The 27,917-nt window shown below is 46.8% G+C and overlaps 13 protein-coding genes across 13 annotated transcripts; 6 read left to right on the top strand and 7 right to left on the bottom strand.

Moving 5' to 3' along the window:
* Positions 1 to 1,158: 1,158 nt before the first annotated feature.
* Positions 1,159 to 1,827, bottom strand: LY89DRAFT_185947 (uncharacterized protein). Its single transcript, XM_018205663.1, has 2 exons — positions 1,259 to 1,827; positions 1,159 to 1,205 (listed from the first exon to the last, which is right to left on the bottom strand). The coding sequence occupies exon 1, from the start codon at positions 1,741 to 1,743 to the stop codon at positions 1,381 to 1,383; it is 363 nt and encodes a 120-aa protein (XP_018077922.1). The 5' UTR covers positions 1,744 to 1,827; the 3' UTR covers positions 1,159 to 1,205; positions 1,259 to 1,380.
* A 426-nt stretch (positions 1,828 to 2,253) lies between these two features.
* Positions 2,254 to 3,665, bottom strand: LY89DRAFT_777294 (YIF1-domain-containing protein). The gene is made up of 3 exons (XM_018222134.1): positions 3,246 to 3,665; positions 2,666 to 3,193; positions 2,254 to 2,615 (listed from the first exon to the last, which is right to left on the bottom strand). Exons 1-3 carry the CDS (start codon positions 3,525 to 3,527, stop codon positions 2,454 to 2,456), a joined length of 972 nt encoding a protein of 323 aa, XP_018077921.1. The 5' UTR covers positions 3,528 to 3,665; the 3' UTR covers positions 2,254 to 2,453.
* Positions 3,666 to 3,786: 121 nt separating this feature from the next.
* Positions 3,787 to 6,016, top strand: LY89DRAFT_635892 (P-loop containing nucleoside triphosphate hydrolase protein). Its single transcript, XM_018211466.1, has 4 exons — positions 3,787 to 4,060; positions 4,147 to 5,140; positions 5,190 to 5,626; positions 5,675 to 6,016. The coding sequence occupies exons 1-4, from the start codon at positions 3,824 to 3,826 to the stop codon at positions 5,987 to 5,989; spliced, it is 1,983 nt and encodes a 660-aa protein (XP_018077920.1). The 5' UTR covers positions 3,787 to 3,823; the 3' UTR covers positions 5,990 to 6,016.
* Positions 6,017 to 6,221: 205 nt separating this feature from the next.
* LY89DRAFT_606432 (alpha/beta-hydrolase) lies at positions 6,222 to 7,890 on the top strand. The gene is made up of 2 exons (XM_018210423.1): positions 6,222 to 6,419; positions 6,549 to 7,890. The coding sequence occupies exon 2, from the start codon at positions 6,658 to 6,660 to the stop codon at positions 7,789 to 7,791; it is 1,134 nt and encodes a 377-aa protein (XP_018077919.1). The 5' UTR covers positions 6,222 to 6,419; positions 6,549 to 6,657; the 3' UTR covers positions 7,792 to 7,890.
* On the bottom strand, positions 7,819 to 8,953 carry LY89DRAFT_680298 (ATP synthase D chain, mitochondrial). Its single transcript, XM_018214046.1, has 4 exons — positions 8,916 to 8,953; positions 8,373 to 8,768; positions 8,221 to 8,307; positions 7,819 to 8,163 (listed from the first exon to the last, which is right to left on the bottom strand). Exons 1-4 carry the CDS (start codon positions 8,925 to 8,927, stop codon positions 8,134 to 8,136), a joined length of 525 nt encoding a protein of 174 aa, XP_018077918.1. The 5' UTR covers positions 8,928 to 8,953; the 3' UTR covers positions 7,819 to 8,133.
* Positions 8,954 to 9,237: 284 nt separating this feature from the next.
* On the bottom strand, positions 9,238 to 10,295 carry LY89DRAFT_680296 (nascent polypeptide-associated complex, alpha subunit). Its single transcript, XM_018214045.1, has 3 exons — positions 10,043 to 10,295; positions 9,815 to 9,873; positions 9,238 to 9,760 (listed from the first exon to the last, which is right to left on the bottom strand). Exons 1-3 carry the CDS (start codon positions 10,277 to 10,279, stop codon positions 9,421 to 9,423), a joined length of 636 nt encoding a protein of 211 aa, XP_018077917.1. The 5' UTR covers positions 10,280 to 10,295; the 3' UTR covers positions 9,238 to 9,420.
* Positions 10,296 to 10,623: 328 nt separating this feature from the next.
* Positions 10,624 to 11,404, bottom strand: LY89DRAFT_635883 (60S ribosomal protein L14). Its single transcript, XM_018211465.1, has 2 exons — positions 11,268 to 11,404; positions 10,624 to 11,210 (listed from the first exon to the last, which is right to left on the bottom strand). Exons 1-2 carry the CDS (start codon positions 11,391 to 11,393, stop codon positions 10,896 to 10,898), a joined length of 441 nt encoding a protein of 146 aa, XP_018077916.1. The 5' UTR covers positions 11,394 to 11,404; the 3' UTR covers positions 10,624 to 10,895.
* Positions 11,405 to 11,676: 272 nt separating this feature from the next.
* LY89DRAFT_185842 (uncharacterized protein) lies at positions 11,677 to 12,618 on the top strand. The gene is made up of 3 exons (XM_018205662.1): positions 11,677 to 11,770; positions 12,074 to 12,137; positions 12,328 to 12,618. Exons 1-3 carry the CDS (start codon positions 11,755 to 11,757, stop codon positions 12,578 to 12,580), a joined length of 333 nt encoding a protein of 110 aa, XP_018077915.1. The 5' UTR covers positions 11,677 to 11,754; the 3' UTR covers positions 12,581 to 12,618.
* Positions 12,619 to 12,961: 343 nt separating this feature from the next.
* Positions 12,962 to 15,630, bottom strand: LY89DRAFT_185769 (S-adenosyl-L-methionine-dependent methyltransferase). Its single transcript, XM_018205661.1, has 3 exons — positions 15,503 to 15,630; positions 13,597 to 15,428; positions 12,962 to 13,520 (listed from the first exon to the last, which is right to left on the bottom strand). Exons 2-3 carry the CDS (start codon positions 15,369 to 15,371, stop codon positions 13,082 to 13,084), a joined length of 2,214 nt encoding a protein of 737 aa, XP_018077914.1. The 5' UTR covers positions 15,372 to 15,428; positions 15,503 to 15,630; the 3' UTR covers positions 12,962 to 13,081.
* A 2,780-nt stretch (positions 15,631 to 18,410) lies between these two features.
* LY89DRAFT_663969 (Amidophosphoribosyltransferase) lies at positions 18,411 to 20,240 on the top strand (the record flags this gene model as incomplete). Its single annotated transcript, XM_018212739.1, has 2 exons — positions 18,411 to 20,146; positions 20,198 to 20,240. The coding sequence occupies 2 exons, from the start codon at positions 18,411 to 18,413 to the stop codon at positions 20,238 to 20,240; spliced, it is 1,779 nt and encodes a 592-aa protein (XP_018077913.1).
* Positions 20,241 to 21,506: 1,266 nt separating this feature from the next.
* LY89DRAFT_713984 (DNA glycosylase) lies at positions 21,507 to 23,989 on the top strand. The gene is made up of 2 exons (XM_018218097.1): positions 21,507 to 21,831; positions 22,184 to 23,989. Exons 1-2 carry the CDS (start codon positions 21,726 to 21,728, stop codon positions 23,755 to 23,757), a joined length of 1,680 nt encoding a protein of 559 aa, XP_018077912.1. The 5' UTR covers positions 21,507 to 21,725; the 3' UTR covers positions 23,758 to 23,989.
* Positions 23,990 to 24,327: 338 nt separating this feature from the next.
* LY89DRAFT_680290 (ALDH-like protein) lies at positions 24,328 to 26,508 on the top strand. Its single transcript, XM_018214044.1, has 3 exons — positions 24,328 to 24,580; positions 24,631 to 24,802; positions 24,853 to 26,508. Exons 1-3 carry the CDS (start codon positions 24,522 to 24,524, stop codon positions 26,449 to 26,451), a joined length of 1,830 nt encoding a protein of 609 aa, XP_018077911.1. The 5' UTR covers positions 24,328 to 24,521; the 3' UTR covers positions 26,452 to 26,508.
* Positions 26,509 to 26,845: 337 nt separating this feature from the next.
* LY89DRAFT_777284 (uncharacterized protein) lies at positions 26,846 to 27,860 on the bottom strand. The gene is made up of 2 exons (XM_018222133.1): positions 27,404 to 27,860; positions 26,846 to 27,352 (listed from the first exon to the last, which is right to left on the bottom strand). The coding sequence occupies exons 1-2, from the start codon at positions 27,612 to 27,614 to the stop codon at positions 26,928 to 26,930; spliced, it is 636 nt and encodes a 211-aa protein (XP_018077910.1). The 5' UTR covers positions 27,615 to 27,860; the 3' UTR covers positions 26,846 to 26,927.
* Positions 27,861 to 27,917: the final 57 nt, after the last annotated feature.

The following is a 27,917-nucleotide window of genomic DNA, read 5'->3' as shown; positions in this document are numbered from 1 at the left end:
ACGAGGTAAAATATGCCCTCTACTTTCAAATGCGCGCCTTGTACAGGAGCAGGGCCAATTCGTTGTTCTTGTGGGACTGTTGCAGCTGCGGCTGCAATAACCCCCGAAGCGTGTTTTGAAAGATAACTTGCCATGCGTCCTGAAGAATTGTCCATTCGATCGTAGCCTATACTGCTAGTGAAGAGTCTGGCCTTATCTGCTATCCAAGGGCCGTCGTGGGGGTAGAATAATGTAAATTCAGAAAGCGCAATGGCTTTTGCAGCGACGGCAGCATTCTCTGAAGAGATAAGGCTGTCCACGGGATGTACAGTAATATTGCAGTCATAAAAGTAGAAGGTTTGCATTGATCCATCGAGGGGCATTCCAGGCTCGAGATCAGGCGCTACCTTTTCCAGAACTTTGACATTACTACAGCCTAGACCGCAACTGCCTTCGGCGTATGTTTCGTCCAGTGTCGTGACGTAGGACACAGTACCTCTCCATTCGAAGGCTGCAGGGAAGAACTGTCGGTGAGAATCTAATGCAGTATAATTCCAATCCCAGGTTTGCTCCATGTCGTCGACAATTTCGTCGTACTGGCTGTCTGCGACGATTAAAACAGGAGCATCGTCTCTCGGTCGCCGCATCTTGAATAGCGGCGTAGAACAAGATGCTTCAGAGGATATGTTGGCATAGCTGTAGATCGATGGCGGAAGCGATGTATGAGAAGGATGTAGGACTGAGGTTTCAGTGAATATATATTTCCAACGAGCAACCTCATCGGACCACTGAGATAAATAGTCAGTATGCTACTGTAGGCGACAACGGTAAAAGGGACGGGTGTGGTCGACCAGGATAACACCTCTGGAACACGCCTGTAGCAAGCGATCGGAGAGTTGTCCTACCAGTACGGGGTGTTTCTGATCCGCTATAGTACCAGCAATATTCTTCAATGGCGAGACGGATTGTGTGTTATACCGACTTCCAACAATTCCATATTGGTGAACCATAGAGAATCGCCCAAAATGATAAGGGTCTTCGTCGAATCCAGACAAACGCTTGAAGTCAGAATAATCTTCTTCGAGCCCAGTAGAATTAGCGAAGACCTTGGCCAGGGTTAGATTCTGATAAAACACAGATCCATGCTGGGTGGACCAGAGAACGTCTTGACTAGCTGCAATCGTAGAACATTTCCAGAACAAGGAAACCACGCCATACTGAGCCACCTGACCAATGTTAGTAGCGTGATCTCAAATGTTGAAATTGCTGAGAAAGTTACCAAGATGCACACAAGGAACCAACCACAGTATCCCGCAACCTGAAATCGCTTGCTTATACAGGCTCTGTAGAGTACAGTGAAAGGGTTATCACTTTCCCTGAGAATGTCTGCCTAAGCACGTATTAATTGAGGCTTCGATCAAACGCAAAGAAACATACATCTGTGTTTTCGACTGTTTGAGCACGAAAACATAACCAGCGAGCATCAAGTGCCATGACCTTGAAGGTATGTAAGGAAACAAATGCCAGTAGGATTATCCAACTGCGCATGATGAACAGGATGGGCTGCAAAGTACTTTGTTCGTATGGCTTTTCTTCGAATATGCGAACTATGATGTAGACAACAACCTCCAGGACGAACGTTATACCCCAGCAAATTATGCTTGGCCAACATAATGGCAAGAGATTCTGGTGATTCGTGTAGGCTAATTCAGTTTGACGAGAACCTTCCCCAAAATCTGTCTCGCCCTCTGCATCAATTAGCATAATACGATGCCAAGCCGGGGGGGGGGAGCGTACCTTCGTCTTGGCCTTCTCGGTCCGTGACGGATAGAAGTGTGGCAGGATTGCTCGCTGCCGCTGTATCCATAGAGGACGACGCCGTCCTGGGATGATTGCCAGCTATAGCCACAAGAGGAATGTTCTCCGACATCGTCAATCCGTCCTAAAGCGCTTGACGGGAGGAAGCAAGATAGATATATGTATTGATAACTTTGAGAATGAACGGTGATCAAAATCGAGACGTTGGCAATGCTTGTTGATATGAAGTGTTGGATGAAAGGAGAAAAGAATCACGAATCGAGAAAGCGACATGTGAGCTTGCATAGTGGCATGTGGGAAGGAAGGTGCAACTGGCATCCAGCGGTAGGAAATGAAATCAGGATCTTGATCGCAACCCTCAAGGTTTATCAAGTGTGTACAATTCGACGAGAGAAAGAAGGCGAAAGATGAATTAAAAGGAGGGGATCATTGATTCGTGTACTCACAAGAAACCCCCTTCAGACATGATGCAAAAGACGGTCGGTTTGTGTCATCTGCATTTACATTAATATCGTATGGTACACATGAGCGCCATAGCTCCATGGCAAGGCTCTTTTTCCCCTCCGACGCGATGATTCGATGCCTATCGTTGGGAGGCCTTGACCGTTTTCACCCTTACATCCAGACGCCAACACAACGCCGCTCCCACCAAAGCTTTACACTCTCGTAAGATACCACATCAAAACCAGCTGTACCACATACGAGTACCCAGCCAAGAAGTACGTTCTTTGCATCTTTTGGGATCGAGCTACTGTTTGCATGGTTCCTCTTTCGTCGCTGGGATTCTCGGGAAGCAGAACATACTTCAAGGACCGGAGCTTTGAACAAGTCAATAGCCATCACAAAGGTAGTAATCCACATGGCTTACCAAAAATAGAGCATTCGCCATAAATGTGTAGGTGAATATTGTCCATCCAATCCATCCACCAGTTCCCTTGCCTCCATTCAAGATTTCGCTGAGCACGATAGTCACAATAGCTCCCACGAATTTGTACCCCGAATAGGCAATAAGATCAAGGAGCTGGGAGTCATTCGAGATAGACAAAAGGTAACATCCGAGCTTCAAGAGTAAAAGTTCCACGGCAACCATGACAAAAGCTGCTGAAGCAGTCCATCCAAAGATTTCTGGCTGGAATTCGCCTCGAAGACCTGCCACCATTGCTGAAAGGAGTATATATGTGACGAAACCCATCAATGGAATGTACATGTCCGGGCTGTTTAAATCATCTCTAGGAGGTAGATACCACCCTTCTTGGCCATTGGGGCCAGTAGACTGTTTGCGCGACCAGGGCTTGTGCCTCCACGGAAAAAGTACCAGGAATAGTTTGTTTACCACGTAGGAATTCGAGACATTAAAGTAGTGTTTGATCGCGGATATGTTGACATAACGGTTAACCTGATTCGGAGTCAGTCTCAGCTTCGCATGGAATAAGATTTCTCCTGCTAACATTTTGTTCCAAGTATTCTGTACCGTGCTTCAAAGCTGTTTGCCCAACCTGGAATCCCATTTGCGCCGTAGGGTCTGACATGAAATTGCCATATGCACCAAATGAGCCTTGCGGCGGAGGGTGGGATTGGTATGGATTTCCATAGCCGGCTTGATGTTGAATTTGAGGAGCTGGAGGAGGAGGAGACCTTAGCTGGGGAACTGCAGAAATATGCTGAGGCACTGGATGGTGCAGCGGCGGCGATGTCGCAGGAGGGGGGTTCCCATAACCTGTTCGTTGCATCTTGATGATCAGAATGAAGTGATTGTGAGCCTCAAATCTGTGGAAAGTGGACTGAAGAGGCGGTGAATTTTATTCAGCAGCTTGAACTGCTTTGAAAAGGCAGGATAATTGAAGAGGAAGGCCTGGCTATGTGTCGAGTTGAAAAGGTGTTATTCGAACAGATTTCCACTTGAAGAGCCTATTGATAGCCGCTTAAACTTCGGCGCTAATCCTTATCGCGGCGAACCGCATTCTTCAATGTCTTGCTGGGCTTTGGACACTTCTTTTTCATAATCTACCATATTCAATCTGCCAATATGTTGGATTCTTTCGAGATTCTTACAACCTCTGGTGTTGTCCTATGGTCGAAAACGTATGCGCCGACCAGTCCTTCCATCATCAACAGTCTCATAACCAGTGTCTTCATCGAGGAGCGCACACTTCCTGGAGCTGGAGTTGCAGACGATATCTCTGCCGCAAACAATCCTCCATATAAGTACGACCAACATACGTGCAAATGGACGACCGTCAAAGAGCTAGGTTTGATATTCGTGGTGCGTCGCCGAATTCCGCAGACGGCCTACCCTACCTCTGGCAGAATTCCCTAAGCAAAGCTTTGGCTGACTTAAAATTATTGCAGGCTGTCTATCGATCTCTTTTGCACCTATCTTGGATTGATAAACTTGTGGATAATATCAAGATCATATTTGTGGAGTTGTATGGCGATCAATTAAGAAAACCACACACCACCATAGTCAAATGCGCCTTCGACGATTATTTCGATCAGCAAATTCGACAGCTTGAGAAGACAGCTTTGAACCGAGATACAAAGGTCGCCGAATCAACTGCTTTGCGTGCAGAAGCTCCCGCTTCAGTAACTCAGGACTTCGGGAATGAGCCGCCTCCTCTACCTGGAATTCTGTCTAGAGGCGCCTCCAAGAACAACTACAAAGATCTCACCTCCAACGAATCCACTCCTATTGCGACGCCTGATACCTCACGACCGAGCACCCCAGCGAGTCACTTATTGACAGGTAAAGGAGGACCGGGAGGAAAAGGGTCTCGAAGAGCACGCAAAGCTGCCAACACACCTACAGCATATGCTTCATCCGGCGATGAGCTTCAATCCAAGCGGGATAAGGCTAGCAAGCCTGCAGTAGCGAAGAAAGGTAGAAAATGGGACGCGGATGGCCTAGCAGACGAGGATAGCGATACACCCCTGGATTATTCTGCGCCTGCTAATGGTGCTACTTCCGGCGAAGACGAGATCAAGGAGCGACCAGGAGCCATGAAGGAAATCGACCAATCGTCTTGGGGCTGGAAGAACGAAAAGGGAGAGTTCTTCTTAAAGGATTTAGACGACCAGGTTGATTCGATATTGGCGTCAGCGACTGCAAAGAAAACAGATACAGTAACCTCGTCCACAGGAATTGTGGGCTCGAGCATAAGTGCTATTGGTGGATATTTTAGAAGCATTGTCGGAGGAAAGACGTTGACAAAAGAAGATTTGGAGAAGCCTATGAAGGCAATGGAAGATCACCTACTGCGGAAGAACGTTGCTCGTGAAGCAGCTATTCGATTGTGTGAAGGCGTGGAGAGAGAGCTGATCGGAGTGAAGACGGAAAACTTCGAGAGTCAGTATCTCAAGTACTTCAATTTATACATTGGCTAATTTGTGCGCAGGTATACAAACCAGAATCGAAAGCGCAATGGAATCGTCACTGCAAAAAATGCTTACTCCAACATCTTCTCACGATCTTGTGTTGGAGATAAATGCTATCAAGAAGCAGCGACCATATGTCATCTCAATCGTGGGTGTAAATGGAGTTGGAAAATCGACGAACTTGTCGAAAATATGCTTTTTCCTGCTGCAGAGAAATTTCAAAGTTCTCGTAGTTGCTTGTGATACTTTCAGATCTGGCGCGGTTGAGCAATTGGCCGTTCACGTACGAAATTTGAAGGAACTCACTGCTCGGGAGGGAACCGGCAAGGTGGAGCTCTATCAGAAGGGCTATGGAAAGGATGCAGCAAACGTTGCTAAAGATGCCGTAACTTTCGGGGCACAGGAGGGATATGATGTAGTCCTGATCGATACCGCTGGTCGACGACACAATGATCAGGTATGTTTTATGTTTCCTTCCAGGTTCAAATCACTAACAAGCATTCAGCGACTCATGTCTTCCCTGGAAAAGTTCGCAAACTTTGCCAAACCGGATAAGATTCTCATGGTCGGAGAAGCGTTAGTTGGAACAGACTCTGTTGCCCAAGCTCGTAACTTCAATGCGGCATTTGGCAACGGGCGAAGTCTTGATGGCTTCATCATCTCGAAATGTGATACTGTAGGAGATATGGTTGGTACGTTGGTAAGCATGGTGCATGCTACCAATGTGCCCGTTCTCTTCGTAGGTACCGGTCAGCACTACAACGATCTCAGAGGCCTCTCGGTTCAATGGGCCCTCAAGAAGTTAATGAGTAGCAATTAATCTAATAATTTACTGCGATCGACTTGGTTTCACAGAACTTTGCCAACCTCATTACCAGGCTTGTAATTTCGCACCTAAACATATATGCTCCGTTTGACAAGGCTGGTTCTTGTCAGTCGTGATCGGATAGGGGTATAGTAGATTCACGTGATTCGAAGCCGGCTAAATTCGCATCATTGCCCAGCTTCGAGATGTTTACTCATTCCAGAACCTTTTATATGCTAGAACAGCTCTTATACATAGACTTGAAATGTACAAGATGGGGACCTGTCGTTCTCAGAGCAGATAGCATCCAGTGGGATACTAGGGTCTCAGATCACATAAGACATCATACCTCCTGATGCTATCCTATACCCGGAGAAATCGTATCTCATTTGTGAGATGTTTCGAGGCAAGGAAGCATTTTTTGGGCGATTCTTCTAGCGTTTAAGTATGTTCCCCAAATCTTCCAAACTATAAAGTCCAAGATCTAGCCGGAGATCGCGCGTACAAGTTAACCTTCAAAGCTACTTTCAATGGCTCCTCTCTCTCATAACTTCTCAAAGCTTACCAAAGACAGTAACACTGAATGAAGACAGTCAGAGGCTTCCTTTTTACACAGTATATTCGAATTATCCACGCCGCTACCTTAAAGAGGTGTCATCACTTCTCCAAAGGAAATTTTGGCAATGGATCCCAACATGTTTCCAAAACTCCCACCTCCTCTCGACCCAGCCTGGCTCGTTCACGAACAAGCAGCCAACCTATTCGCCCCTCAGCCCACGATTACCGACCCTAAAGAGCGTCGAGCGCTTTACAGCCAACGATGCAAAGACCTCAACGCCCAACTTCTTACCGGCCGTGACAAGCACCTCGCAGAAGGCATCAAAATCCACGACACAAGCATCGGAACAATTCCAGTCCGAAGCTACAGTGCTATTCCAGCTATAGAGGGATCACCACCACCATATGATCTCAAAAGCTTTGTTCCCAGAGAGCCCCTACATCCTATTGTCGTCTACTACCATGGCGGAGGTCTACACGTCGGTGACTTGGATAGCGAAGACTTGACTTGCCGTCGAATCTGCAAAGAGTTGCAATGCACAGTCTACTCGGTCGAGTATCGGCTCATGCCAGAGTTTCCCGCCGATGATGCACTCGCTGACGCACTACGTGCTTTCCAAGGCATCGTATCTTTGCGAAGCAGGAGCCGTTTGATCATAATGGGCAGTTCGTCAGGTGGTCAACTAGCAGCTCAGATCTCGCAGCAATATAGAGCCTTTGCTGTTCCGCAAGGAGATAAACGGATCCATGGTGTTTTGTTGCGGGGCCCTGTTACCTGTGATGCTACCAATGGAGGAGCGAATCTTAGCGAGAAGTTGAGAGCGAGACATACGTCGATGCATGAGGCCTTTCATACTTCGCTGCTAGCAAATTCTGCCCTGCATTCGAAGAATAGGACTTCAAGTCCATTGCCGTTGGAAGTGGAGGACTTGAGTAAGCTACCGAGACATTGGATCCAGGTGTCAACGAATGATATCTACTATTCGGATGGCGTGTGTTATGCTGAAGCATTGAGAGAAGCGGGGATTGACGTGAAGCTGGATGTGGTGGAGGGATGGCCACATACTTTCTGGTTGAAAGCACCTTTATTGGAAAGAGCAGTGCAGGCTGAGAACGATATGATAGAGGGCTTAAAGTGGCTGATTGAGAGTGAAGTCCCACCAGCAAAGAAGCCTAGATCTAATTGGGGACCAGAGATACCAGGAGACTTTGTGCCTTTCACCGATGAGGAGTTTGAGAAGAAATTCATGAATGTATGAGAGAACAAGCTTTTCGACTTGCTCAACAGAGATGTTCGATGTCCGGATTCTATTCAGACTTCGCGTTGAGAAGCAACATAGAGGACTTGATAGCACTCTAGATGATTTATTTTGCTTTGTACAATTTTGAACACGGAGCTGTTCCCAGTACTTGGCATAAAGACAAAACTTGATAATCCACACTTGCGATTTTGAATGAGTAAAAATAAGACCAACTTTCGCACATTGGTCACCGCAATGATGAGAAGCTACAATATTTGTGAATATGCCTTCTTGATCTCGTCTTCTACTGGTCCGCTATTTACACAAGTACAGACATAGGAAAGGATGCGAGGCAATTGCCTAGAGAATCGAAAGGTCGCCGAATTTCTCCTGTAGAATAGTTAGTGATTATGCAAATACCACAGAGATGTATGTTTAACTACGTACCTTGTAGCCTGGTACAGACCAGCGTCCCTTTGAAACGAGTTGGGAGGTCTTCTCATCGATGTCCGGACGAGCAGCAGCAACTTCATCCTATAAGCACACAGCAGATTAGTCCCATCCCTGTTTATCCAAAACTCTACCACGGTAAGACATACCACAGTGAGGTCCTCAAACGGTCTAGCCTCCTCGATGTTCTTCAATGTCTTCTCCAAATCCTTCAACTCCATGTCAACACGTCCCTTGGTCTCCTCAGCATTCTTCACAGCTTGTGCCTCGAAAGCCTCAATGGCCTTGATTTGTCTAGCAACATCATATGTCGCTGGCTTGAAAGTGCTGAAATGTTTCTCGATTTCATCGACAACAGCTTGGTTCTTCAAGATGGACCGGTAGTGTGAAAAGTCGACCTTCGATGGCTGTTCGGACAGCACTTGCACTCTGCGACGAGCATCCTCATTGCGTTTCTTGAAGGCTTGGAGAGAGGTGGCGGTCTGGCCACGGAGACCAAGGGATTGAGTGACCTTTGCCCAGTCGAGCTTCAGAGCTGCGCTTCGCTGTAGTAGAAGATGGGTTAGCTATGGATTTACAGGAGTTGCGATTTTTCGGCACAATTCGGAGACGTGGAGGACTGCCTGGAAGGTATTGCAGAGTGGAAACAGCTCGCAGGAGGGTGTAATGAGCAATTGGGCGGTTGAACTTACTCCGGCAGCCATTGTGATGGTATTGGGGCGATTGATGAGGGGAGAGATGTAGTTGTCTTGAGTTGTTGAAGGTTCAGAGAGCTTTCTTGCCGGGCCGGTGTTGGTGCCTTGATAATGAGGCGTTCAGAAACACGCGCCGAGCAGCTTTATGAGACGAGCGAAAAGAATATGCGATTTTCTTGTTAATATTCGAATAAAGGTTACAAGCTAGCTGCTAGAGCTTCAGAAGGGGACTTTTCTGGTTTTAATAAAATATGTCAAAGCATTGGGAAACACTGAAATCACTCCATGATGTTACTTGCTTGCACGAGCAAGATTTATATGCCCCCAGAACATCACAAAAACAAGTACTTCACATACATAGAGGTCCAGAGATTTTTGGATTGCAAGTCCAATCTTTGCATTTCAGAATACATTGCTTTTTGGATGCAGTATCAGCGTCTGAATTTGTCGACAACCCCTCCAGCCAGTCCAGCATTGCCATGCAAGACCACCACTATAGACTCTATATGCTCAGAGCCATAATAGAGTTGACTATATCGTTATCGTTCTCCTTGAGAGCCTTGATAGCCTTGTTGCGAGAAACGCTAGCTTGTGTCATAACCAGCTCGATGTCCTTGTCCTCCAAACCAGAAGCGTCAACCTCTTCTCCGTCGTCCTCGTCCTCGTCCTTCTTGTCATCACCAGTATCGATAGCCTTGCCCTTGCCGTGGTCGTGGCCAGAGTGGTCATGCCCAGAGTGATCGTGTCCGGCGTGGTCGTGAGCCTCTTGAGCGGCAAGTTGCTGAGCAGCGGAAGCTTGTGCTTGAGAGTTCAAGTCCTCAATCTTAGCCTCACCGAATACGCTGTTAGATTGTGTCAGTTGCTAAACGTGTGGAATTTAGATATGGTGTGCTTACATGTAGGTATTGCTTGAGGGAGACTTGTAAACCTCGGGGTTGTTGATCACGAAGAGGATCTGCAACATATAATTATTAGCACACTGTACTTGTAAACAGGCCAAAGTCCTCTATTTCTTGCAGCTCCATCGGCCAGGCTCGATATCGATGTCCCACAGAGCTTGTGACGTCGTGGTTGGCAGAAATGTTCGCAGCCTGTAGGAAGCTCCAACGCAAAGGCACACTCACGTTCTTTGGTCTTCTCAGAGTAACTCTGGTGATACCAGGAACCTTCTGGAGCCCGAGCTTCATGATTGACTTGCGCGCCTTCTTTTCATTGCGAGAGTGAACAATTGCTCCTCCTGCTGGAATGCCACCTTCGCCGGCCTCGACATCGGAGTCAGAGCTTTCGGATCCCTCGTCCTCAGCGGTGACGTTCTTGGTGGGTTCATCGTCTGGGAGCTCTTCGATGCGTGGGTTAGACATGGTGGGCGGTATGTCTGTGGTGTAAATTATTAGCAGGTTGTTGTGTGTTCGTTTATTTGAGAAATTTCGAGTGTGCGCTTAGCCCCGCAGGTTCTTAGGGAATAGAAACCTCGAAAAAAGACTTGTCGCGATTTCCTATGGAACGTATGTTCAACTTACCTCAAGTACGAAATGTAGAATGAGTGGTAGTGTTCACGCGATATTGAATGTTCACGGACAGCAAAGCATAGAGTTGTGCTTTCGCTAGTAATTTAGACTACCGTATTAGGATTATCGCAGAACATAGAAGGAAGGCACGCAGAGCTTCAGCGGTGAATAGGTATGATTTGGATCAACGCGATATTCACGGATATTTCATGGGCATTTTCGATTTTGCTCTTGGAGCTGCTGAATATCACAATGGACTTCTATCCCCAAAACTTTAAACACACAAACATGGACACATAGAACCAGATCACCCGTAGCAAAATTCTCGGAAAGCACTCCATTTGTCTTTTATGAAGTCCATATGCTCTGACGCCTGTCAAATTTGACGTAGGATACAAAGCTCCCAGAGAAGCAAAGGAATCCAGCAACCCAACGCAGTCATGATAGCAAGCCCAAACCCTTCAATCCTCTATTTCGCAGCCTTGACCTTAGACAAAGACTTTCGAATCTCGAATCGTGCCTGCTTCTTCAATCGCATAACCTTGAATCGGTCGAAATCGGTCAATGCTCGTCTTCGCTCTCTTTGTTGACGCTTCTTGGCCCACGAACTCTCTTGCCACTTCGCCTCAATACCAGCCTTCTCCCATTGCGCCTTGACAACACCAGTTCGTGCACCACGGGGGAGCTTCTCGAGGACCAGAGGAGTGAGGATGACGTTTTGGAGGGCAACTGCTTGGCGAGGGCAGGCGGTCTTGGTGTCTGTTGATGGTCCATCGACGAGAGCCTGTATCTTAATCAGTAAATGCGCCTTGCTTCCAGTCCCAAGTCAAGCATGACATACGCGCTTGTGGTCAATGATCTCGACGATTGTAGCCAGCTTTCCCTCAGAAGGTCCTTTTGAGATGAGGACGATTCGGCCAACCTCGACCAATCTCCATGACGATGCCGTGATCTCTGCGTCACCCATTGTGAATGATTCTGAATTAATACGATTAGCTGAGGGTCTGCGAAAACGCGGTGAGCTTTCAAAGACGTACTGGGCGGGTTGTCGAGAAATTTATCGTTGTACTGTAGAAATCGATTTCCGCCAAAATTGGTTTGTGTGTGATTAGCGAAACGCACCCTAAATTTTTCTATGGTAGCCTGGTAAGGCAGCTATGCAGGATTAGGGCCGCAGCCTTCTCCAAGCTCCGTTTTCAACATCAAAACTTCAAGAACTTTTCTTCATTTTCATGATATTTCCTAGCAGTGTCTCAACACCAGCACTTTGCTGCAACACTCTGTTGTTATTTCAGTTAGGAGTCATTAGTGGCATCAACATATTCGCAATGACTCCTTTCCCTCGTATGAAATAATGGTAAGTCTGAACCCTAACTACCTGCTTGCTTTCCCAATCCTTTTATGATGATATAATTTGCGATTGACCTTGTTCGGTGGCACCCTCGCCGGGGTCGCTATATCGTTCGAGTGGATGACATTCAATCTTACATATTCTGAATTTCTCTTCAACCAAAAGTATCAATGCCTGTCTTTCTCGGGATGATTCGCTGACCTCGTGAAGAAATCTAGTCCAGTGACCCTACCGTTGCCAAACTCTCAAATCACTCTTCAGAGACTGGGCCTTCTGATCATGTTGATTCAAAGCAGTATCCACGACTAATGTGCCGGACTCTCTCAGACCCTTCTCTCCCGATACACTCCCGGCATTATGGTAAGCGCACCTTTTTCTACTATACATATCACATATTCCCTTGCAATGATTACAACAAACGCACTGAAAATAATGAACTTTCCGAAGTCCTGATTATTCATAACCAAGATCACTGAGCTATACAACTACATATCATAGATGCCTCGTACCAAACGCATACTGGGGCAACTTGCTAACCTGCAAACCATAGGAACTCTAAATATACTATCTCGCTGCGAACGAACCTCGATGTCCGGGGCAAGAGTTCTTCGCTCTGGGTATCCATAAATGTTGAAGAAGGAAGTTTAGCCTCTCTATGGAATAAGGCCAGGTCGGTCAGCGGCATCAATGAGCACCGATCGAAGTGCAACAAAACTCGAAATTGTCGGTCAAAAATTCCGTGGGCCGAAGGACAACTCCGCAGTATGAAGTCATCGCGATGTCTTAGAATAAGGTACGAATGATACAGAGGTTCGACTGCTCGATACGGTACTCAATATAGATTTGCGAAACGTTCCTCCAAGCGGAGAATTGTTGTGTCACGATATGTCCTCGTCGCTTGTTGTCTGGGCATTTAGCATTAGAAGCATGCAGCGAATGCTTTCAGATAACCAATGAAACTTATTCAAATATTTGTGCCATGGTTCAATAATCGTTAATTTCCACTCGCTTGACAAGAAGCCAGCGAAGAATTTCCATAAAACGCTTCGGATGTATCCAAACATTCGCAGAAGACATACGACGCATCAGGCTCAGTGAAATCTATCATGTAGCCTTGTCGTCAGATTTATAAATACGGGACTGATTACGTCTTACTGTTTTCCATTTCCGTTCTATTTTGAGATCCCAGAAATGTCTCTTCCTTCCCTCCAACCAGATATCCTTTTAGAATCAAAAAACACTCCTTTTCAGAGGAAGACTCATTTAAACAAAACTCGCAACATCAAAATTGAATCGTACAAACTCTAATCCAAAACCTCAACTCCTTCCACAATTCCATCCGCAATATCCAAATCTCTCTTCACACTTTCAAACAAAACCTTCGCCACGACAGGCGGGACCGCATTCCCAATCTGCTTCTTGACATAATTCCCCTTGAAAAGGTGGCATACAGGAAAGCCCTGCAGACAAGCATACTCTCTCAATGTGAAGTCTCGAAATCCCTTCGGGTGGTAATTCTGTCCTCCACTGGTGGTCATTGCTCGTGGGAGGATCTTGGAGCCGTCCCATGGAGCCATGCGTTTGTCTTCAGCGAATCGGACAGCAAGACGATCATGATCAGGTGCGTTGGCTGGGATGGATGCCAGGACTGAATCCACGGAGACGTAAGGTTTGAGCGTATCACCAAGTGAAGGATTCTCGCCGTGCGTCGCATCAGGCATTCGGGGAAGGACCTCACCTGGGCTAGATTCTTGTGAGCAAAACTCTTCTCCGGTTATCATGATATATCGAAAAAGGTCAAGAAAAGGGTTCGACTTACCAAGAAGCAATAATAATCAACCTCCTCCTGTGCTGTGGCAATCCCCACCGCTGCAATGGAATTACAGCCCACCTAACAGAGAACTCATGGCTTGTGAACATCTGTATCAGCGCGTTGAAGAACCACCTAAACCTCTCATTCACAATCCCAAATGTCTGTTCCAAGGTCACGACTCTCGGCCTAGCAGCCTCGATCACGCTCTGCACCGCAAAAAGACTGGCGACATTCATCTCATCATCTTGGCCATCCACAGTATGTGCCGGACTGAAGAACTGACAAGGAGGCGAGAGATGCAGAATATCGACCTTGAAACGCTCTTTTCTGGGGGAATGCTGGACACGAGATACAAAGTCATGAGAGGATTCGTGGTAGCAGTTTGCGTTGGGGAAGTTAGCCTTCCAGGTCTCACACGCGTGTTTGTTGAAGTCGAAGCCCCATTTTACTTGGAATCCTGCCATGACAGCACCTCTGGTTGAACCGCCGCCGCCGCAAAAGGCGTCGCTGTAGGTGAGTTTCTGTCCTGGGAGACGATGGACTGGTTCAACAGGGATGAGAGCCGATGTATGTATTGATCCTGATGGCGGTGGGGTTGACAGATCCGAGGACATGAGGTTGATGGGCTCAGATATGGAGGACTTTGGATCTCGAGAGAAGTCTATGGTTTGACTGGATATCACAACCTCAGAAACCTTTCTTCGAGAAAGTAAGATGTCAGGCTCTTCGATGTTGTTCCCAAGTGTATAAATCGACAGACGTCGTCTAGTCTCTTCGACTACTGCTTCTCCATCAAATCGAGGTCGCTTCGTTCTCTCCTGGATGCTGAGAGACATCGTTTCCGTATCGCTATGCTTGCGTTTCTCTGTCTTTATTGGCCAGAAAACTTCTGACACAGACATTTCTCTGTTCCTTCCAACTCGAGCAGTGGAGGTATGTGTAGCGATTACTTCAACATTGTGATCTTCTTGGTTTGATGAGCTGCCAACAGAATCTAGAAATCCTTCATCTATGATGGACGGGGATCTGGCTGCATCGATCATAAGAGAAGGCTTGTAAGCTCCTCCAGGAATAGTTTCTTCCCGCCATTGCGAACGACGATCAGCATCCGAGAGTACATTGGCACCCGTACACTCGTCTGCTCTGATTCGTTCCAGTCTCCTTTCCTTGTGGACGTTCTGATATCTATCAGCTCCAGTAGAGTACGTGCAAGTATACTTCCATCGGCAAGTCAAGCCTCCTTCATGAGTGATGTCGTGCCGGGTCCGAAAGTCTTTGGGTTGCAAATTCCTGTCCAAGGGAAATTTCTGATTTGTTAAACGAAGACTTCGTATCTTCTTGATTTCAATCAGTGGAATCTGGACAGCAGACTGCTCCAGATGAGGACGAGGATCGTCGAGGTCGACCTCCAGAAACAGGACCAGCTCATTCATCTTCCTTTCCAAAAGTCCATTCAAGTCTCGTGTTCGCTGGAACCTATTCCCGCAGACCCGAACTTCTTGTGTTTGTGCATTGTACACAATATCTCGGATACGAAGGAAGTCGCCATCAATAAGCTCCACAGTCTTGTTTGGCTTCAGTAGCAGGTTTTCATGCTGGTAGCCAGGGCACTTGCTCCATGGCTGGACGATACTTGGGTTCCGTTGCTGAACCTTAACAACTCTAGCCGCCCTGGGCTGCGTCTGTAACTGGTCTTCTTCTGGGCGGATATTCTGCACGGCTAGAATGCGAAGCTCATCCTCTTGATCGTCCTCAAGCTCATCCAAGTCAATGACATCCATCCTTTGTACATTTTCAGCAAGATTTCGTTGGAGAGTAGACTGTTCTGCTTCTTCGACCTGGAGAGGATGCTCAAGAACGTTATTAGGATTCAATGTTCCAGACTCATCAATGCTTAGCTCTTTGTGCGTACCAATGTTCAAGCCGTGTCTCCTGTCGTCAACTTTTATGGAATGCCGTACACTAGAAATCGGAGGGTAGTCATCATTCTCAGAATCAAGTTCGATGGGATCAGCTCGAGTACCTGGATCGTTGCTAGCACTTTGTGAAGTGCAAGAACTCGCGAATGGGCTTGTTCTCTGCGTCGGCAAGGAATCGATCCTTCGTTGCGACCTTGGCGATCTGGCACAAGATGCACGATTGGTCGGACATGAGCCTCTAGGACCATAGTTCGGCGTTCGAAATCGAGGTTCGATCGAGTGGCTTTCAACTATTGGTAGTCGTGGCATGATGTGTGGTTGCTCGTCGTCAGACAATGTGAGTATTGATACACAGCTCGGCAAACGCTGCGGTACCAAAGTCACTGTTGGTGGTTTACTAGACGTAGAGGAGCCTGGTATAGATGTTAGTCATTGCAGTGTAGTTGAGGTTGAAAGCACATCAAGTCCTTCTAGAGACTTCTCGATATAAGGCTCAAGCATTATTCTACAATTCTTTCCAAGAAAAAACGTGAACGCAAAGAATCAAGCTCGCGGTTGCTTGGCAAAGTAGAAAGCAGTCGAATATTGGATTTTTCGTCAAGGACGAGGACGTACTCAAATATTTGATCTGGAGACCAGTCCCTTCTTCGTCATCAATGACAATAACATCATCTTCAATCACAATGACTCCGTCCCTCTCTAACAAATCCATTATGTTCGATGCGATCAGAAGAGGAACTCGAGAATAATAGCGGATCGTAAGTAGTAGATGCGTGGACCGGTGGGCTTTTGCAGAGCTGAATCTCCGAGCCGTAAGTGATTCTCCAAATTGGCTAGCACTAGAAGACACAGATCCATAACATTGCGTTGAGTGTTGAAATTATCAAGACGATTTCGCAAAAGTTCTCAGGAGACCGGAAGGCTTTGGGCAATATATCTACAACAATCTTTGTTGTATTTTCCATGCTTCACTCACTTCTGGACCAAGAAACGCTCACCCCAATACTTTCTTGCCTCTCAATCACTATCGCTGGATCTTAACTGGCATTTAAGAGTAATGATATCAATAAAGGTACAAAGTGTGCTCTTTGCAGGAAGACAAGGTGAGATCTTTTGGACAGATTATGGGTGTCTGCAGGGATTCCAAGTTAATTGGAAGAAGGCCAACGTCGTGGTTTCTTGTCCAGCCTTTGTACCGCACTTTGATCTCTAAAAAAAAGGGTAAGAAAATGCATAAAGCTACTTATGTGCTTGCAGTCTTGTAGAATGCGAGAGCTTTCCAGTGCTACTCGAGCATAGTATACCATACAAGAAGGGACAACAAGCTTGAAGAAGAGGAGAATTGAAGCTAGTCAGTCATAGTGCAGGTAGGCAGTTAAAAAAGCAGGGTTTATTTGCTTCTTTCAACTTGTCGGTGTGATTTGTGACAGAGAACTGAATAGGAATTGATCAGCTAGGGTTTATCAGAATAAGGTAGACGTCTCACACCATTCGCAAACGTGAAGACCTACCGAGAAAACAAATTAGAGCTGTTCAAGTCTTATGTTGATAAATTCGAAGCACAGCTATGCAATATGGTTCAACAAGCCGATGTGATAATCTTAGTGAATAACCGAGATCACTGAATTGTGCGATTTAGGGCTAGGACAAAACTTGCAGCATTGAATCAAAAAGTAAAACGCTGAGACAAGACTCGGTGTGGAACGAGAAATGTGAGGCTGATGTACTTCCAATGGCACAGCCCAACCACCACCACAAGAGGCATCCGACAGAAACAGCTAATACTATGGATCGAGAGGTCTTCAATGCAACAGAACCGTACTGCAGCTGAAGCACAAAAAAATAAAAGATCAAAAACAAGAACGGAGGATTCTGATAGGCAATGGATAGTTGTTACTCCGCTGTTACAAATGAAAGTAGCTTTACAAGAACAGTCAAGGAAGAAGCATAGGCCTCGCCAGCAGCTTGGGCTGTTTCAACACACTCGATGTCTGACTGAGAAATGAAGCCTTGAATGGCAAAACGAACCAAAGACAGGAGCTATAGTCGATTACCAACGAGAACGGTATTTCTTTCTTTGAAACAAGGTTGACTTTGCGTGGCTGAATCAAATGCACAATTTATGCTGGCGGGGTAAGCATTGGCCAATGACAAGTGAGGGCAATGCAAGGTGCTGCAAGAACAACGTGATTTCATCTAACTCCGCTTGAAGTGGTGCGAGCTTCTTTTTCGTAACTCTTCATCATCAAAGATATCTCAATTCCTCCATATACGGATCATGAAGTCGTTGCAACAATCTCAGTCCAGCGCGTGACCGTTGTGGCTGCTCCAGTGTTCCGCTATGGCGGAAAGACATGGTGGGCTAAGCTAGCCGAAACCCAAAAAAATGTTTCTAAGGTCGCAGCAAAACTTTGAAGTGGGATGAAATAACTCCAAAATGTATCCTCCACCGTCAAATCAACACGGCGCTGCGTCGCATAACAAGTTCTGGCAGAAGCCCATCCTAGTTTCGAAATCTTCGTCTCCTTTTGGCTGAGCAAGATCCAGCATTTCTACCACTAAAGTAGATCCCGCTATCGTTCCGAATCAGTCTCTTATCCAAGTCTCTCGTGCGCGTTCGCTCTTCGGGGTGAAATCTTCAACCAGATCTCCATAACATGTATGTATCCCCTTTCTTCTTTTGCAATTGCCTCTTCTTTCCTTGAAGGTGTAGTTATGATGATCCAAAATCCAAAAGATGTTAGACTTCGGACCATACTCTTGGCGATAAATATTTGAGACTGAATGAACCCCACATACTTTCAAACTTCAATTGCGCTCCGTGAAATGCTTTAGCATATTTACTGACAACGGAGATCAGAATCCTCTACCTTGCCACTACTACTACGATCTTTTTACAAGATGTGCGGCATTCTTGGTCTTATTCTTGGCGATATCGACGACCCGTCTTCCGCGACCGCAGCAGCCGACCTCCACGATGCTCTATACTATCTCCAACATCGGGGACAAGACGCGTGTGGTATAGCCACCTGTGCTTCCGGAGGACGTATATACCAGTGCAAAGGCAATGGCATGGCTGCCAAAGTCTTTCACGACGGTTCTCGAGTACAAGATCTTCCTGGTTTCATGGGACTCGGACACCTGAGATACCCCACTGCTGGTAGCAGTGCCAGTGCCGAAGCACAGCCTTTCTACGTGAACTCCCCTTATGGCATCACTTTCGCACATAATGGCAATCTCATCAATGCTGAGAAGCTCCGTGACGATCTCGACAAGGCCTCACACAGACACATCAACACCGACAGTGACAGCGAGCTGATGTTAAACGTTTTCGCAAGCGAGCTCAATGAGACTGGCAAGGCTCGTGTTAATGAAGGAGATATCTTCAGTGCTCTTGAGAGGATGTATGGAAAGTGTGTTGGCGGCTGGGCCTGTACAGCAATGTTGGCTGGCTTTGGAATACTCGGGTTTCGTGATGCATACGGCATTCGACCTCTCGTCTTAGGTTCTCGACCCTCTGGGACAGAACCAGGGACTATCGACTACATGATGGCATCTGAATCGGTCGCCTTGAACCAACTCGGATTCGAGAATATCGTCGACATTTTGCCTGGACAAGCCGTGATCATTCGCAAAGGATGTGCTCCAGTCTTCAAACAAGTTGTTCCTCAGCTGGCGTACTCACCAGATATCTTCGAATACGTTTATTTTGCACGTCCTGATACTATCATCGATGGCATGAGTGTTCACAGAACCAGACAGAACATGGGCATCAAATTGGCAGACACGATTGTTAACATCCTTGGCCCAGAGGCTATCAAAGAGATTGACGTTGTCATTCCTATTCCGGAGACTTCGAACACCTCAGCCGCCAGTCTCTCCGAGAAACTTGGGATTCCATACTGTCAAGCATTCGTCAAAAATCGCTACGTGTTCAGGACATTCATCATGCCCGGACAGGGAGCTCGTCAGAAGTCAGTTCGGCGAAAGCTGAGCGCGATCCCTTCAGAATTCGCTGGTCGTACTGTACTACTCGTGGATGATAGTATCGTGCGTGGTACCACAAGCAGAGAGATTGTCAGCATGGCTCGTGAAGCTGGTGCAAAGAAGGTTATCTTTGCTTCGAGCGCTCCACCCATCACCCATGCCCATATTTACGGCATCGATCTAGCTTCACCACAAGAGCTCGTAGCCCACAATCGAGACAGGAAAGCTATTGCCAAGCACATTGGCGCCGAAGAAGTCATTTACCAGTCGCTTGACGATCTTAAACTTGCTTGCGCCATGGAATCCCCTCGAGGTCTTACTCAGCAGTTCGAAGTCGGTGTATTCTGTGGCAAATATGTTACCCCAGTTGATGACGACTATTTCATGAGGCTAGAGAAGGTTCGCGGAGAGACCAAGAAGTTGAAGGTGCTTGATGCCGCGAAAGATGCTATCTTACATGGCTGTGCTAGCGATACACAACTTGAAATTGTCACACACGGAGTGGCAGTCAATGAGAGCGGCCAAGTTGTCCCAGCTAACAACGGCACGAATGGTCTCAAGGTCAACGGTGATGCTAATGGGCATGGGAAGAGGAAAAGAGAGCGAGAAGAATCCGGGACCCCGCCAGTCAGAGATCGTCACGATATCAGGTATGTAGCTCTTGTATCAAGCTGGAAGAACAAAAACTAATCTCCGTCTAGCTTGCACAATTTCGCTACGGAGCCTCAGAGAGGTTATGAGTGAGGTTCTATTCCAGGAGGTAAGCGATGAAAAATGTATTGGACAAAGGCGCATGGGGAGGCTGTATCACTTTTAAAACTACATTGCACATAAAACATCGAATAAAACCTCGAGTCAAATCACATATTTATGCCTACCGAAAATCTCGCACAAATTTTTTCCTTGCCTATGAGGGGCTGAACATAATCCACCAAGTCTAGAACGCTTGAAGTTTACCATGCTACCGATCGAAACAAAGTTGAATTTCTGCCTCCGAATCACTTAAGGTTAGAAGATGGCTCCACAATTCTTATTCTTATTCTTATTCTGAGTCAACCTTCCCACCCCCATTCTCTACATTGGAGGTGCATATAAGCCAACGAAACCTCTCTATCCTCAACTCGGACAGAGTGATCTTCATGCTCTCAAACACTTTATGGATGCTTCTCGGCTCTCTGTGTCGATTCAGCTCAACTATCTTGGTCTGAAAGGGATGATAGCAAGGCTAGTATGTAAGAAGTCATGGCTCGAACTAGCAAGCGAGAAGTTCAGGGGAGACAAACAAGGGCCAGCGAATTTAAGGCTAGCAGATCAACGAAGAATTTAAGCTTGTCATAGACGTTACTCGTAGTACGCTTTCTCGGTGCTGGAGCTAGACACTGCTGTTCACCATTTCTGTCACAAGAAATCTTCAAAGTCGTCTCTGATGACAACTTGATAAGGCAACTTGAATCTTTGAAGGAAAAATGCAGAAGCTCGAATCTAGAACTCGAGGAGATTGTTCACAACGAGACGTCACATGCGCCACTAACTCTGGCACTGGCTCCTGAAGAAATAATCGAGAATTCCCAATCCGCACACATCAAACCTTAAGGTCGAAACAGGACTTGACCACACACAACAAAGCAATGTGTACGATCCGTAGTCAACTTCTGTTCAAATGACTGTTTTCTCAAATTCTCGGCACGGCTTGCGCTCGCAATCGAGATTCGTTCGATGGTTTATACTTTTAGCTTTTTTCATGCTCATATTCTCGGAAGGTTTTTACACTGCTTTTGCTTTATATCTGGAAGTGTTTTACAATCATCCAAGAAGAAAACGAAGTCAATACTCTCGGATATACGGCCGCATCGGCCGCACAGGCTCGTTCCTTCTGCATTTCACAGCCTTGCATTCAATGCAAAGGTCTGCCCCTGAAACGGTTAGCGGCAACGCTAAAATATTTCCCTGCCGGCTTCGCTCTCACAGCCTTGTTGTTGACATCGTCATTGATATTCTCACCAGAACAATCTTCGATTCACAACCAACCTTCAAGGAGGATACCCCGCATTTCATTATCAAATTTACTCTCCGTATCACTCAAGAAATTAAGTCTCTACATCTTTACATTCCTATTCAAAGATTCACGCGCTATTGTTCATCGTCCGCAGCTCACGGCGTCACATTTGGACCAAGAACCACCCTTCCCATTCCAGGGCATTGTTGTGGTATTCCAGCATTCAGCTCTCCATGGCGACCACTCGGGGCGCTGCAAAGCGTGCGGAAGCACTTGCTGCAGAAAAAGCTGCGTTGACTCTGTCTTCCCCGCCCAGTACTCCGGCTGGTGTCAAAAATGGTATGTATGGTTCGATTTTGTTTGAATTTGCGTGAATGTTTGGGGTGTCCTGTTCAATCATCATTGCTTCAGTACTTATGCACCTTTTTAATTGTTTTGTTGTTTTGTATTGTTATCGTCTTTCGGTGTCCTATTCCCTTACCTGCATTCTTGACATCCTCAACCGTCGATATCCTCGACAATTGACTTCCTCAATAATCGACACCGGATAGAACAACCAAAATGAGTGAACGTTCAGCCAAACAAGACGACTTTCGGAGATGAAGAGTCGGAACAAAAGCAGGGACATTGACGCTTTCTCCAACAAACGACACTTGTATTTGTACAGTTTACTGACTATAGACTTTAACAGGTCCAACTTTCACACCTTTCGATGATGCAGACTCAGCTGTCATGAACAAGAATGCAATGATCTCTCAGATTCAAACACCAACTCCCTCTGAACCAGTCACCACCAAGAGAAAACGAACGACAAAGAGTGAAAAGATTGTGGAGTCTGTGAAGGGAGATTGGGACGTCCTCCCTCACGGCCTGGGTAGAAAGGGCGATCTTGAGGATGACATTGGCGACACTGCATCTCAATCTGAAGTTTCTCTGACCAAGCGACCTCGCCGTGGCAAAGCTGTCAAGAGTAAAGACCTCAAATCAACCCCGGCTGATATCAAGACGGAGGCATTTGGTGATGCAGATTTCTTGAAAGATATCGAAGGAAAGTTGGGTCGAAAAGAACAAGAGGCCAATGTTGGGACTGACGATGACGAATTCAAGGAGGAGAATGTTGAGGACGAAAAGCCGACAAAGAAGCGATCGCCTCGCAAGAAGGAGACGAACTCTGCCACCGATGCATTGGGTCCTGTCGAGAAGAAGCAGAGAAAGAAGAAGCATCCATACGGTCTGACTCCTGGCTTCTCCCCCTTTCCCGATCATGCAAAGCCCACCAAGGAAGATTGTTATGAAGTCAATCGACTACTAGCCGAGTTGCACGGAGAAGTGAAGGCTCCCGAGGTCATACCTCCACCTTCCATGGAAGTCACTGGCTGTGGCGAAGTCCCTGATCTGCTTGATGCTCTTCTAAGAACCTTGCTCAGTGCGGCTACGACCAGCAAGAATTCCAACATGGCGCTTCAGGGATTGAAGAACACTTTCGGTCTCCGCACTGCAGGTGTTGGTAAAGGTAGCATTAACTGGGAGGGTGTACACGAAGCTACCCTAGACAAGGTTATCGAGTCGATCAAGAGTGGTGGACTGGCAAAAGCTAAGGGCACTAACATCAAGAAAATTCTTGACGTAGTCTACGAACGTAACCTCGCCCGTGTCAATGCTCTCACCAAAGAGAAGGAGACTGGGGAGACAGCTCAAGTTCTAGGTGCAGAGCATGAAACTCAAAAGCAGAAGGACACGGAGCTTGCTCGATTCAAGGACAACATGCTGACACTTGACTACCTGTTCGAGCTCACTACCGACGAAGTCATGGAGGAGTTGACAAAGCTGCCCGGAATTGGTGTCAAGACGACCTCTTGTGTTATCCTCTTCTGCATGAAGCGACCTAGCTTTGCTGTTGACACTCACGTTTGGCGTCATTGCAAGTGGCTTGGATGGGTTCCCGAGACGGCAACTAGAGACAAGACTTTCAGTCACTGCGAGGTCATGATCCCCGACGAGTTGAAGTATCCGCTTCACCAGCTCTTCATCAAGCATGGTAAGACATGTCCACGTTGCAAAGCTGGAACCGGCCCTGGTTCGGAGGGTTGGGAGACTGCTAAGTGTCCGATTGAGCATCTGGTCAAGCGTACTGGAAAGATGAAAGACAAGACTGCCAGTCCAATGAAGAAGTCCAAGGGCAAGAAGGTTGAGAGCTTGACGCATGACGAGGAAGCCGAGGAGAGTGATTTGACAGAGCTTGATGATCTAGAAGATGACGAGTAAGATGACTGAATTTGAGGTGATGAGTGACGATAGGTGATTTCAGACTTTTTTTATGGCTGATCTTCTGCATGGTTTTACATAGATTGGCGTGGCATTTGCTTGGGCATGGTGTTTAGCTGGACGGGAGCACTGTATGATAAGATGGTGGACAACTTGCACGGTATTGCTAACAAAAGCGTCAGCTTGACTTTTTGCTTTGCCATAACATGTATCATAGCTGAATAGCGTTGAGCTCAATACAAATATCGTTGACTTGAAGCTCTCCATAATATGTTGTGCTTACTTTTAGTGTATTCATTCTGTGCCAAATACAATAGCAAGGACTCTTTTTGATTATTGAACGATTATACTGTCCGTAAAGTAATATATTAAAGCAGAATTCCCAAACATTTCTGGACTTCCACCAACAAAGACCCCGCTTAACCCCCCCTATTTTACACGTGCGGGCCACCCGAAAGGGGCAAACGAGCCGGGCTTAGCGGACCGAGTGCATTCAGGCTGAACTGCACACGAGGCTAGCAGGGGTTCGCCTTCCCCAGATCTCAAAATTATCAACGCGCGAAGGCCACGCTTTCTGTTCTATCGACGCCTCGTACGCTTCACAGCATTCGCCCTGTGGCAACATCTAAAAGTATAAGAGATGCATTGTCTGCCGTAATTCTCAGCTCAGTTTCCAATTCCAATTTACTCGACTGCGATTGCTGTGGTGGGTCTCGCCAAAAGAGAAGCTTGAAATTGAAAGAGAGAAGGGGAACATAGACAAAATGGGATCGTCAATGGAGTCGCGGATGTTCTTCTTCGAGGGTTGGGAGCCAGATGAGGTGTAAGCACTTGAAGATACAGATTCAGGACACAGTATGCTGATTCAAGTAGCTGGTGGTTTTTGAGTCAGGTTGCAATCGGTGGTACAATATTCATATTAGTCTGGATGTACTACGCGATCCAGTTCTTCGAGAGCCTAGAAGGCGAGGAGATCAAGAGATACGAGTTCGGCACCCTGAAACCCCCAGAAGATGTGCAGATTCTGGATAGGCCTTCAATCAAGGTACAGCTTCCAGACCAACACTTATGAACTACTGGAACTGACGTCTGCAGGCTTCTGGCTCGACAGCGATACAATGCTACGCTCCAGCAACCGGACAATTCTTAGGACTCATCAACCCTACGACCCCAGAAGGCATCGATCGCGCAGTCGAGAAAGCCCGAATCGCACAAGAGAAATGGTCTCGCACGACGTTCAAGCAGCGTAGACAGGTTCTTCGCTCCATGCAGGCATACATAATGGATAATCAGGAAGATCTCTGCCGCATTGCATGCTTAGATTCTGGAAAGACCATGGTCGATGCTACACTGGGCGAGATTCTAGTTACGGTTGAGAAACTCAAGTGGACGATTCAACACGGAGAGAAGGCCCTGAAACCTTCGAAACGCCCGACGAACATGCTTATGATGTACAAGAAGAACAAGGTGATTTACGAGCCTCTGGGTGTGGTTGCCGCTCTGGTCTCATGGAACTACCCTCTGCACAATCTTCTTGGACCTATCATATCCGCCATCTTCGCTGGGAATGCTATTGTTGTGAAAGCTTCCGAAAGCACGGCATGGAGTGCTACACACTTTGCGAATATTGCTAGAGGTGCCCTGATGGCCTGCAAACACGATACAAATCTCGTTCAGCTTGTCACTACTTGGCCTCAAACTGCTAATCATTTATCGTCTCATCCTTCCATATCACACATTACCTTTATTGGCAGTCAACCGGTGGCCAAGCTAGTTGCGGCTGCTGCTGCAAAATCTCTTACGCCAGTGTTAGCTGAATTGGGAGGCAAAGATGCAGCAATCGTATTAGACACGGCGAAAAACGACCTTCCACGCATCAACGAAATTTTACTTCGAGGTACATTTCAAGCTGCAGGTCAGAACTGTATAGGTATCGAACGCATCATTGCCACACCTTATGTTTACGACGACATTGTGAATGCTCTCGAACCTCGAATCAAAGCCCTCCGCGTTGGTTCAATCCTCGATTCGACAGATGGCAAGATTGACATGGGAGCCATGATCTCGGACGCCTCTTTTGAACGATTAGAGAAGCTCGTAGAAGCTGCAGTCAAGGATGGTGCGCGACTTCTCGCTGGTGGACAGAGATACAATCATCCTGTTCACCATGCAGGACATTATTTCCAACCAACTCTCCTCGTGGATGTTACTCCAGAAATGGCCATTGCCAACGAAGAGTGCTTCGGACCCATTTGCGTGGTGATGAAAGCAAAGAACGCAGAAGAAGCAACTAAGTTTGCCAACAAGCCTGACTTTGGTCTCGGAGCATCTGTCTTTGGCACATCAGGCGCTCAATTGGACGCCGTAGTTTCGCATCTCAAGACTGGTATGGTGGCGATCAACGACTTTGCTGCATATTACGCTGTTCAGCTGCCATTCGGTGGTAACCGCGGAAGTGGATACGGACGCTTTGCAGGTGAAGAGGGGTTGAGAGGATTGTGCAATATCAAAGCTATCTGCGAGGACCGATGGGGTTGGATGGGCATCCAGACAGCGATACCGAAACAGATCCAATATCCAATTCCGGATACGAGAAAAGGATATGAGTTCACGAGAGCAGTGGTCGAAATCGGGTACTCGGTAACTTTCCGGAAGATGTTTGGTGGACTTATGAGGATGTGGAGGAATTCGTGACGGGGCTGTGGTGTGTATGATAGGAGCGTCTGTCTTGCTAATACCATAATTGAAGATATGTAATTATGTCTGTCTGTGTTACTTGACCTCTGAATGTCCCAAGCTCTTTTGAAACTAGAGCTTCACGTGAAAGTCTAAATGATACTCCACTCTTGAGAGGAGCTAAAATTTCTTACATCTCAACTCTCTTCCCTACATTTAATGTTCCAACGCCTGCTCAACGATATATAAATATTCACAAAACAATTGGCACTGTTACCTACTCACAACATCTCAGTTGTCAGAAGTCTGACTTTGAGGTTTCTGGACAATTCTCTTTCATTCACTTTTGCTTGTCTCAAGTCGTTTAGTCTTTATATTTATAACTCATGCACTCATACTTGTCTATCTCGAAGCTTCAAGTCTTCATGTTCATAAGTCATGCATTCATCATTACTATTTCAATTAAACTTTCAGTTATTGACTCCAATTCCACTTCACCTGTTTCGATGCACAGTCTCATAAGCACCACTCGGAAACGCAACCTCAATCCCAACCATCGCGTCCCTCACATCAACCCGCGAAGAATACCGACGTCCAATACTTATTGCATCCACATAGCTCGGTAGCACATAATTACTTTCTTCTTGTGTCTCTACCCAATGGCCAATATACCTCAGATCGTGCGTAGTGCGCGCGTACGGGCTCAGGGTATTGAAGAGACTCGTGCACTCGTCGTCCTCGTCAAAGTAGGTGGGGATTGTCGAGTTGGTGTCATAGCTTGGAGTGAGGATCGTGGTGGATTCGTCGCCGATGTCCTCGTGGTCATCATGTTCTGGGTCGTTGCCGAATTCGTGGATGTTGGCGTCTGGCAAGCCGTCCATTGCGTCGAGTGATAGGTGGTGGAAGGGGGTGTATGTGTCTGGATCTAGGTTAACTTACGGAGTATTGAAGATTTGAGGAGGGTCCGTACGAGGGACATGGCGGGCGCTTTTTCTACGATGTGGTACTTTGTGGTTATTCGTTGTCATGCATTCGCACTCGTGCATGGGAGGGTTCGTGGCATTGGCGTGATGTCTAAGCTTGTCCTTGGAGTTTGCCTGGACCTTTGACTGTTGCTGCTGCTTCTTTGTCGTACCATTTCCATGTTCTCGATCTCCAGCATTCCGTGAAGAAGAAGTCATACTTTGAATTGGCTGTCGGTATTTCGAACTCAAGGAAACAATTCAAGTAAATATTTCCAACGAGCAGAACCATAATGGCAGAATATCCGCCCTTTAGTACTGGTTCCGAGCATGTTTGCGAAAAGAGCGGTTCTCGTGTGCTGGTTGTGCGGTCCCTCGAAATGCAGAGATGTCGACAGCGGTCATGTAGGGCGTGGCTGACAGGCATACGGTTTTATGTTGAGATGCCGAGGCGGTCCGTCTTTTTGGGTTTAGCCTAGAGGCAGGGTGAGGGGTGTAGGGATTATTCAGGAGAGGTTAACC

Source organism: Mollisia scopiformis, assembly GCF_001500285.1.
Source record: "Mollisia scopiformis unplaced genomic scaffold LY89scaffold_2, whole genome shotgun sequence".
NCBI classification, from domain to species: Eukaryota; Fungi; Ascomycota; class Leotiomycetes; order Helotiales; family Mollisiaceae; genus Mollisia; species Mollisia scopiformis.
Note: the sequence above shows the minus strand (reverse complement) of the source record. Positions and strands in the feature narration are given on the sequence as shown.

Excerpts from the sequence above, each read along its gene's own strand:
- LY89DRAFT_185947 (XM_018205663.1), bottom strand. The coding sequence starts at position 1,743 with ATGCTAATTGATGCAGAGGGCGAGACAGATTTTGGGGAAGGTTCTCGT.
- LY89DRAFT_777294 (XM_018222134.1), bottom strand. The coding sequence starts at position 3,527 with ATGCAACGAACAGGTTATGGGAACCCCCCTCCTGCGACATCGCCGCCG. Across the intron at positions 3,194-3,245 it reads CAGAATACTTGGAACAAAAT|GTTAACCGTTATGTCAACAT; the intron begins GTTAGCAGGAGA and ends ACTCCGAATCAG. Across the intron at positions 2,616-2,665 it reads TGGCGAATGCTCTATTTTTG|CTCCGGTCCTTGAAGTATGT; the intron begins GTAAGCCATGTG and ends ACTTGTTCAAAG.
- LY89DRAFT_635892 (XM_018211466.1), top strand. The coding sequence starts at position 3,824 with ATGTTGGATTCTTTCGAGATTCTTACAACCTCTGGTGTTGTCCTATGG. Across the intron at positions 4,061-4,146 it reads AGCTAGGTTTGATATTCGTG|GCTGTCTATCGATCTCTTTT; the intron begins GTGCGTCGCCGA and ends AAATTATTGCAG. Across the intron at positions 5,141-5,189 it reads GAAGACGGAAAACTTCGAGA|GTATACAAACCAGAATCGAA; the intron begins GTCAGTATCTCA and ends ATTTGTGCGCAG.
- LY89DRAFT_606432 (XM_018210423.1), top strand. The coding sequence starts at position 6,658 with ATGGATCCCAACATGTTTCCAAAACTCCCACCTCCTCTCGACCCAGCC.
- LY89DRAFT_680298 (XM_018214046.1), bottom strand. Across the intron at positions 8,308-8,372 it reads CGTTTGAGGACCTCACTGTG|GATGAAGTTGCTGCTGCTCG; the intron begins GTATGTCTTACC and ends GTGTGCTTATAG. Across the intron at positions 8,164-8,220 it reads GGTCTGTACCAGGCTACAAG|GAGAAATTCGGCGACCTTTC; the intron begins GTACGTAGTTAA and ends ACTATTCTACAG.
- LY89DRAFT_680296 (XM_018214045.1), bottom strand. The coding sequence starts at position 10,279 with ATGTCTAACCCACGCATCGAAGAGCTCCCAGACGATGAACCCACCAAG. Across the intron at positions 9,874-10,042 it reads CTCTGAGAAGACCAAAGAAC|ATCCTCTTCGTGATCAACAA; the intron begins GTGAGTGTGCCT and ends TATATGTTGCAG. Across the intron at positions 9,761-9,814 it reads CCCTCAAGCAATACCTACAT|CGTATTCGGTGAGGCTAAGA; the intron begins GTAAGCACACCA and ends ACAATCTAACAG.
- LY89DRAFT_635883 (XM_018211465.1), bottom strand. The coding sequence starts at position 11,393 with ATGGGTGACGCAGAGATCACGGCATCGTCATGGAGATTGGTCGAGGTT. Across the intron at positions 11,211-11,267 it reads AGATCATTGACCACAAGCGC|GCTCTCGTCGATGGACCATC; the intron begins GTATGTCATGCT and ends ATTAAGATACAG.
- LY89DRAFT_185842 (XM_018205662.1), top strand. Across the intron at positions 12,138-12,327 it reads GATACACTCCCGGCATTATG|GAACTCTAAATATACTATCT; the intron begins GTAAGCGCACCT and ends TGCAAACCATAG.
- LY89DRAFT_185769 (XM_018205661.1), bottom strand. The coding sequence starts at position 15,371 with ATGGATGTCATTGACTTGGATGAGCTTGAGGACGATCAAGAGGATGAG. Across the intron at positions 13,521-13,596 it reads TTGATTATTATTGCTTCTTG|CCCAGGTGAGGTCCTTCCCC; the intron begins GTAAGTCGAACC and ends ACAAGAATCTAG.
- LY89DRAFT_713984 (XM_018218097.1), top strand. The coding sequence starts at position 21,726 with ATGGCGACCACTCGGGGCGCTGCAAAGCGTGCGGAAGCACTTGCTGCA. Across the intron at positions 21,832-22,183 it reads TCCGGCTGGTGTCAAAAATG|GTCCAACTTTCACACCTTTC; the intron begins GTATGTATGGTT and ends AGACTTTAACAG.
- LY89DRAFT_680290 (XM_018214044.1), top strand. The coding sequence starts at position 24,522 with ATGGGATCGTCAATGGAGTCGCGGATGTTCTTCTTCGAGGGTTGGGAG. Across the intron at positions 24,581-24,630 it reads GGTTGGGAGCCAGATGAGGT|CTGGTGGTTTTTGAGTCAGG; the intron begins GTAAGCACTTGA and ends TGATTCAAGTAG. Across the intron at positions 24,803-24,852 it reads TGGATAGGCCTTCAATCAAG|GCTTCTGGCTCGACAGCGAT; the intron begins GTACAGCTTCCA and ends TGACGTCTGCAG.
- LY89DRAFT_777284 (XM_018222133.1), bottom strand. The coding sequence starts at position 27,614 with ATGACTTCTTCTTCACGGAATGCTGGAGATCGAGAACATGGAAATGGT. Across the intron at positions 27,353-27,403 it reads AAGCGCCCGCCATGTCCCTC|ACACATACACCCCCTTCCAC; the intron begins GTACGGACCCTC and ends ACCTAGATCCAG.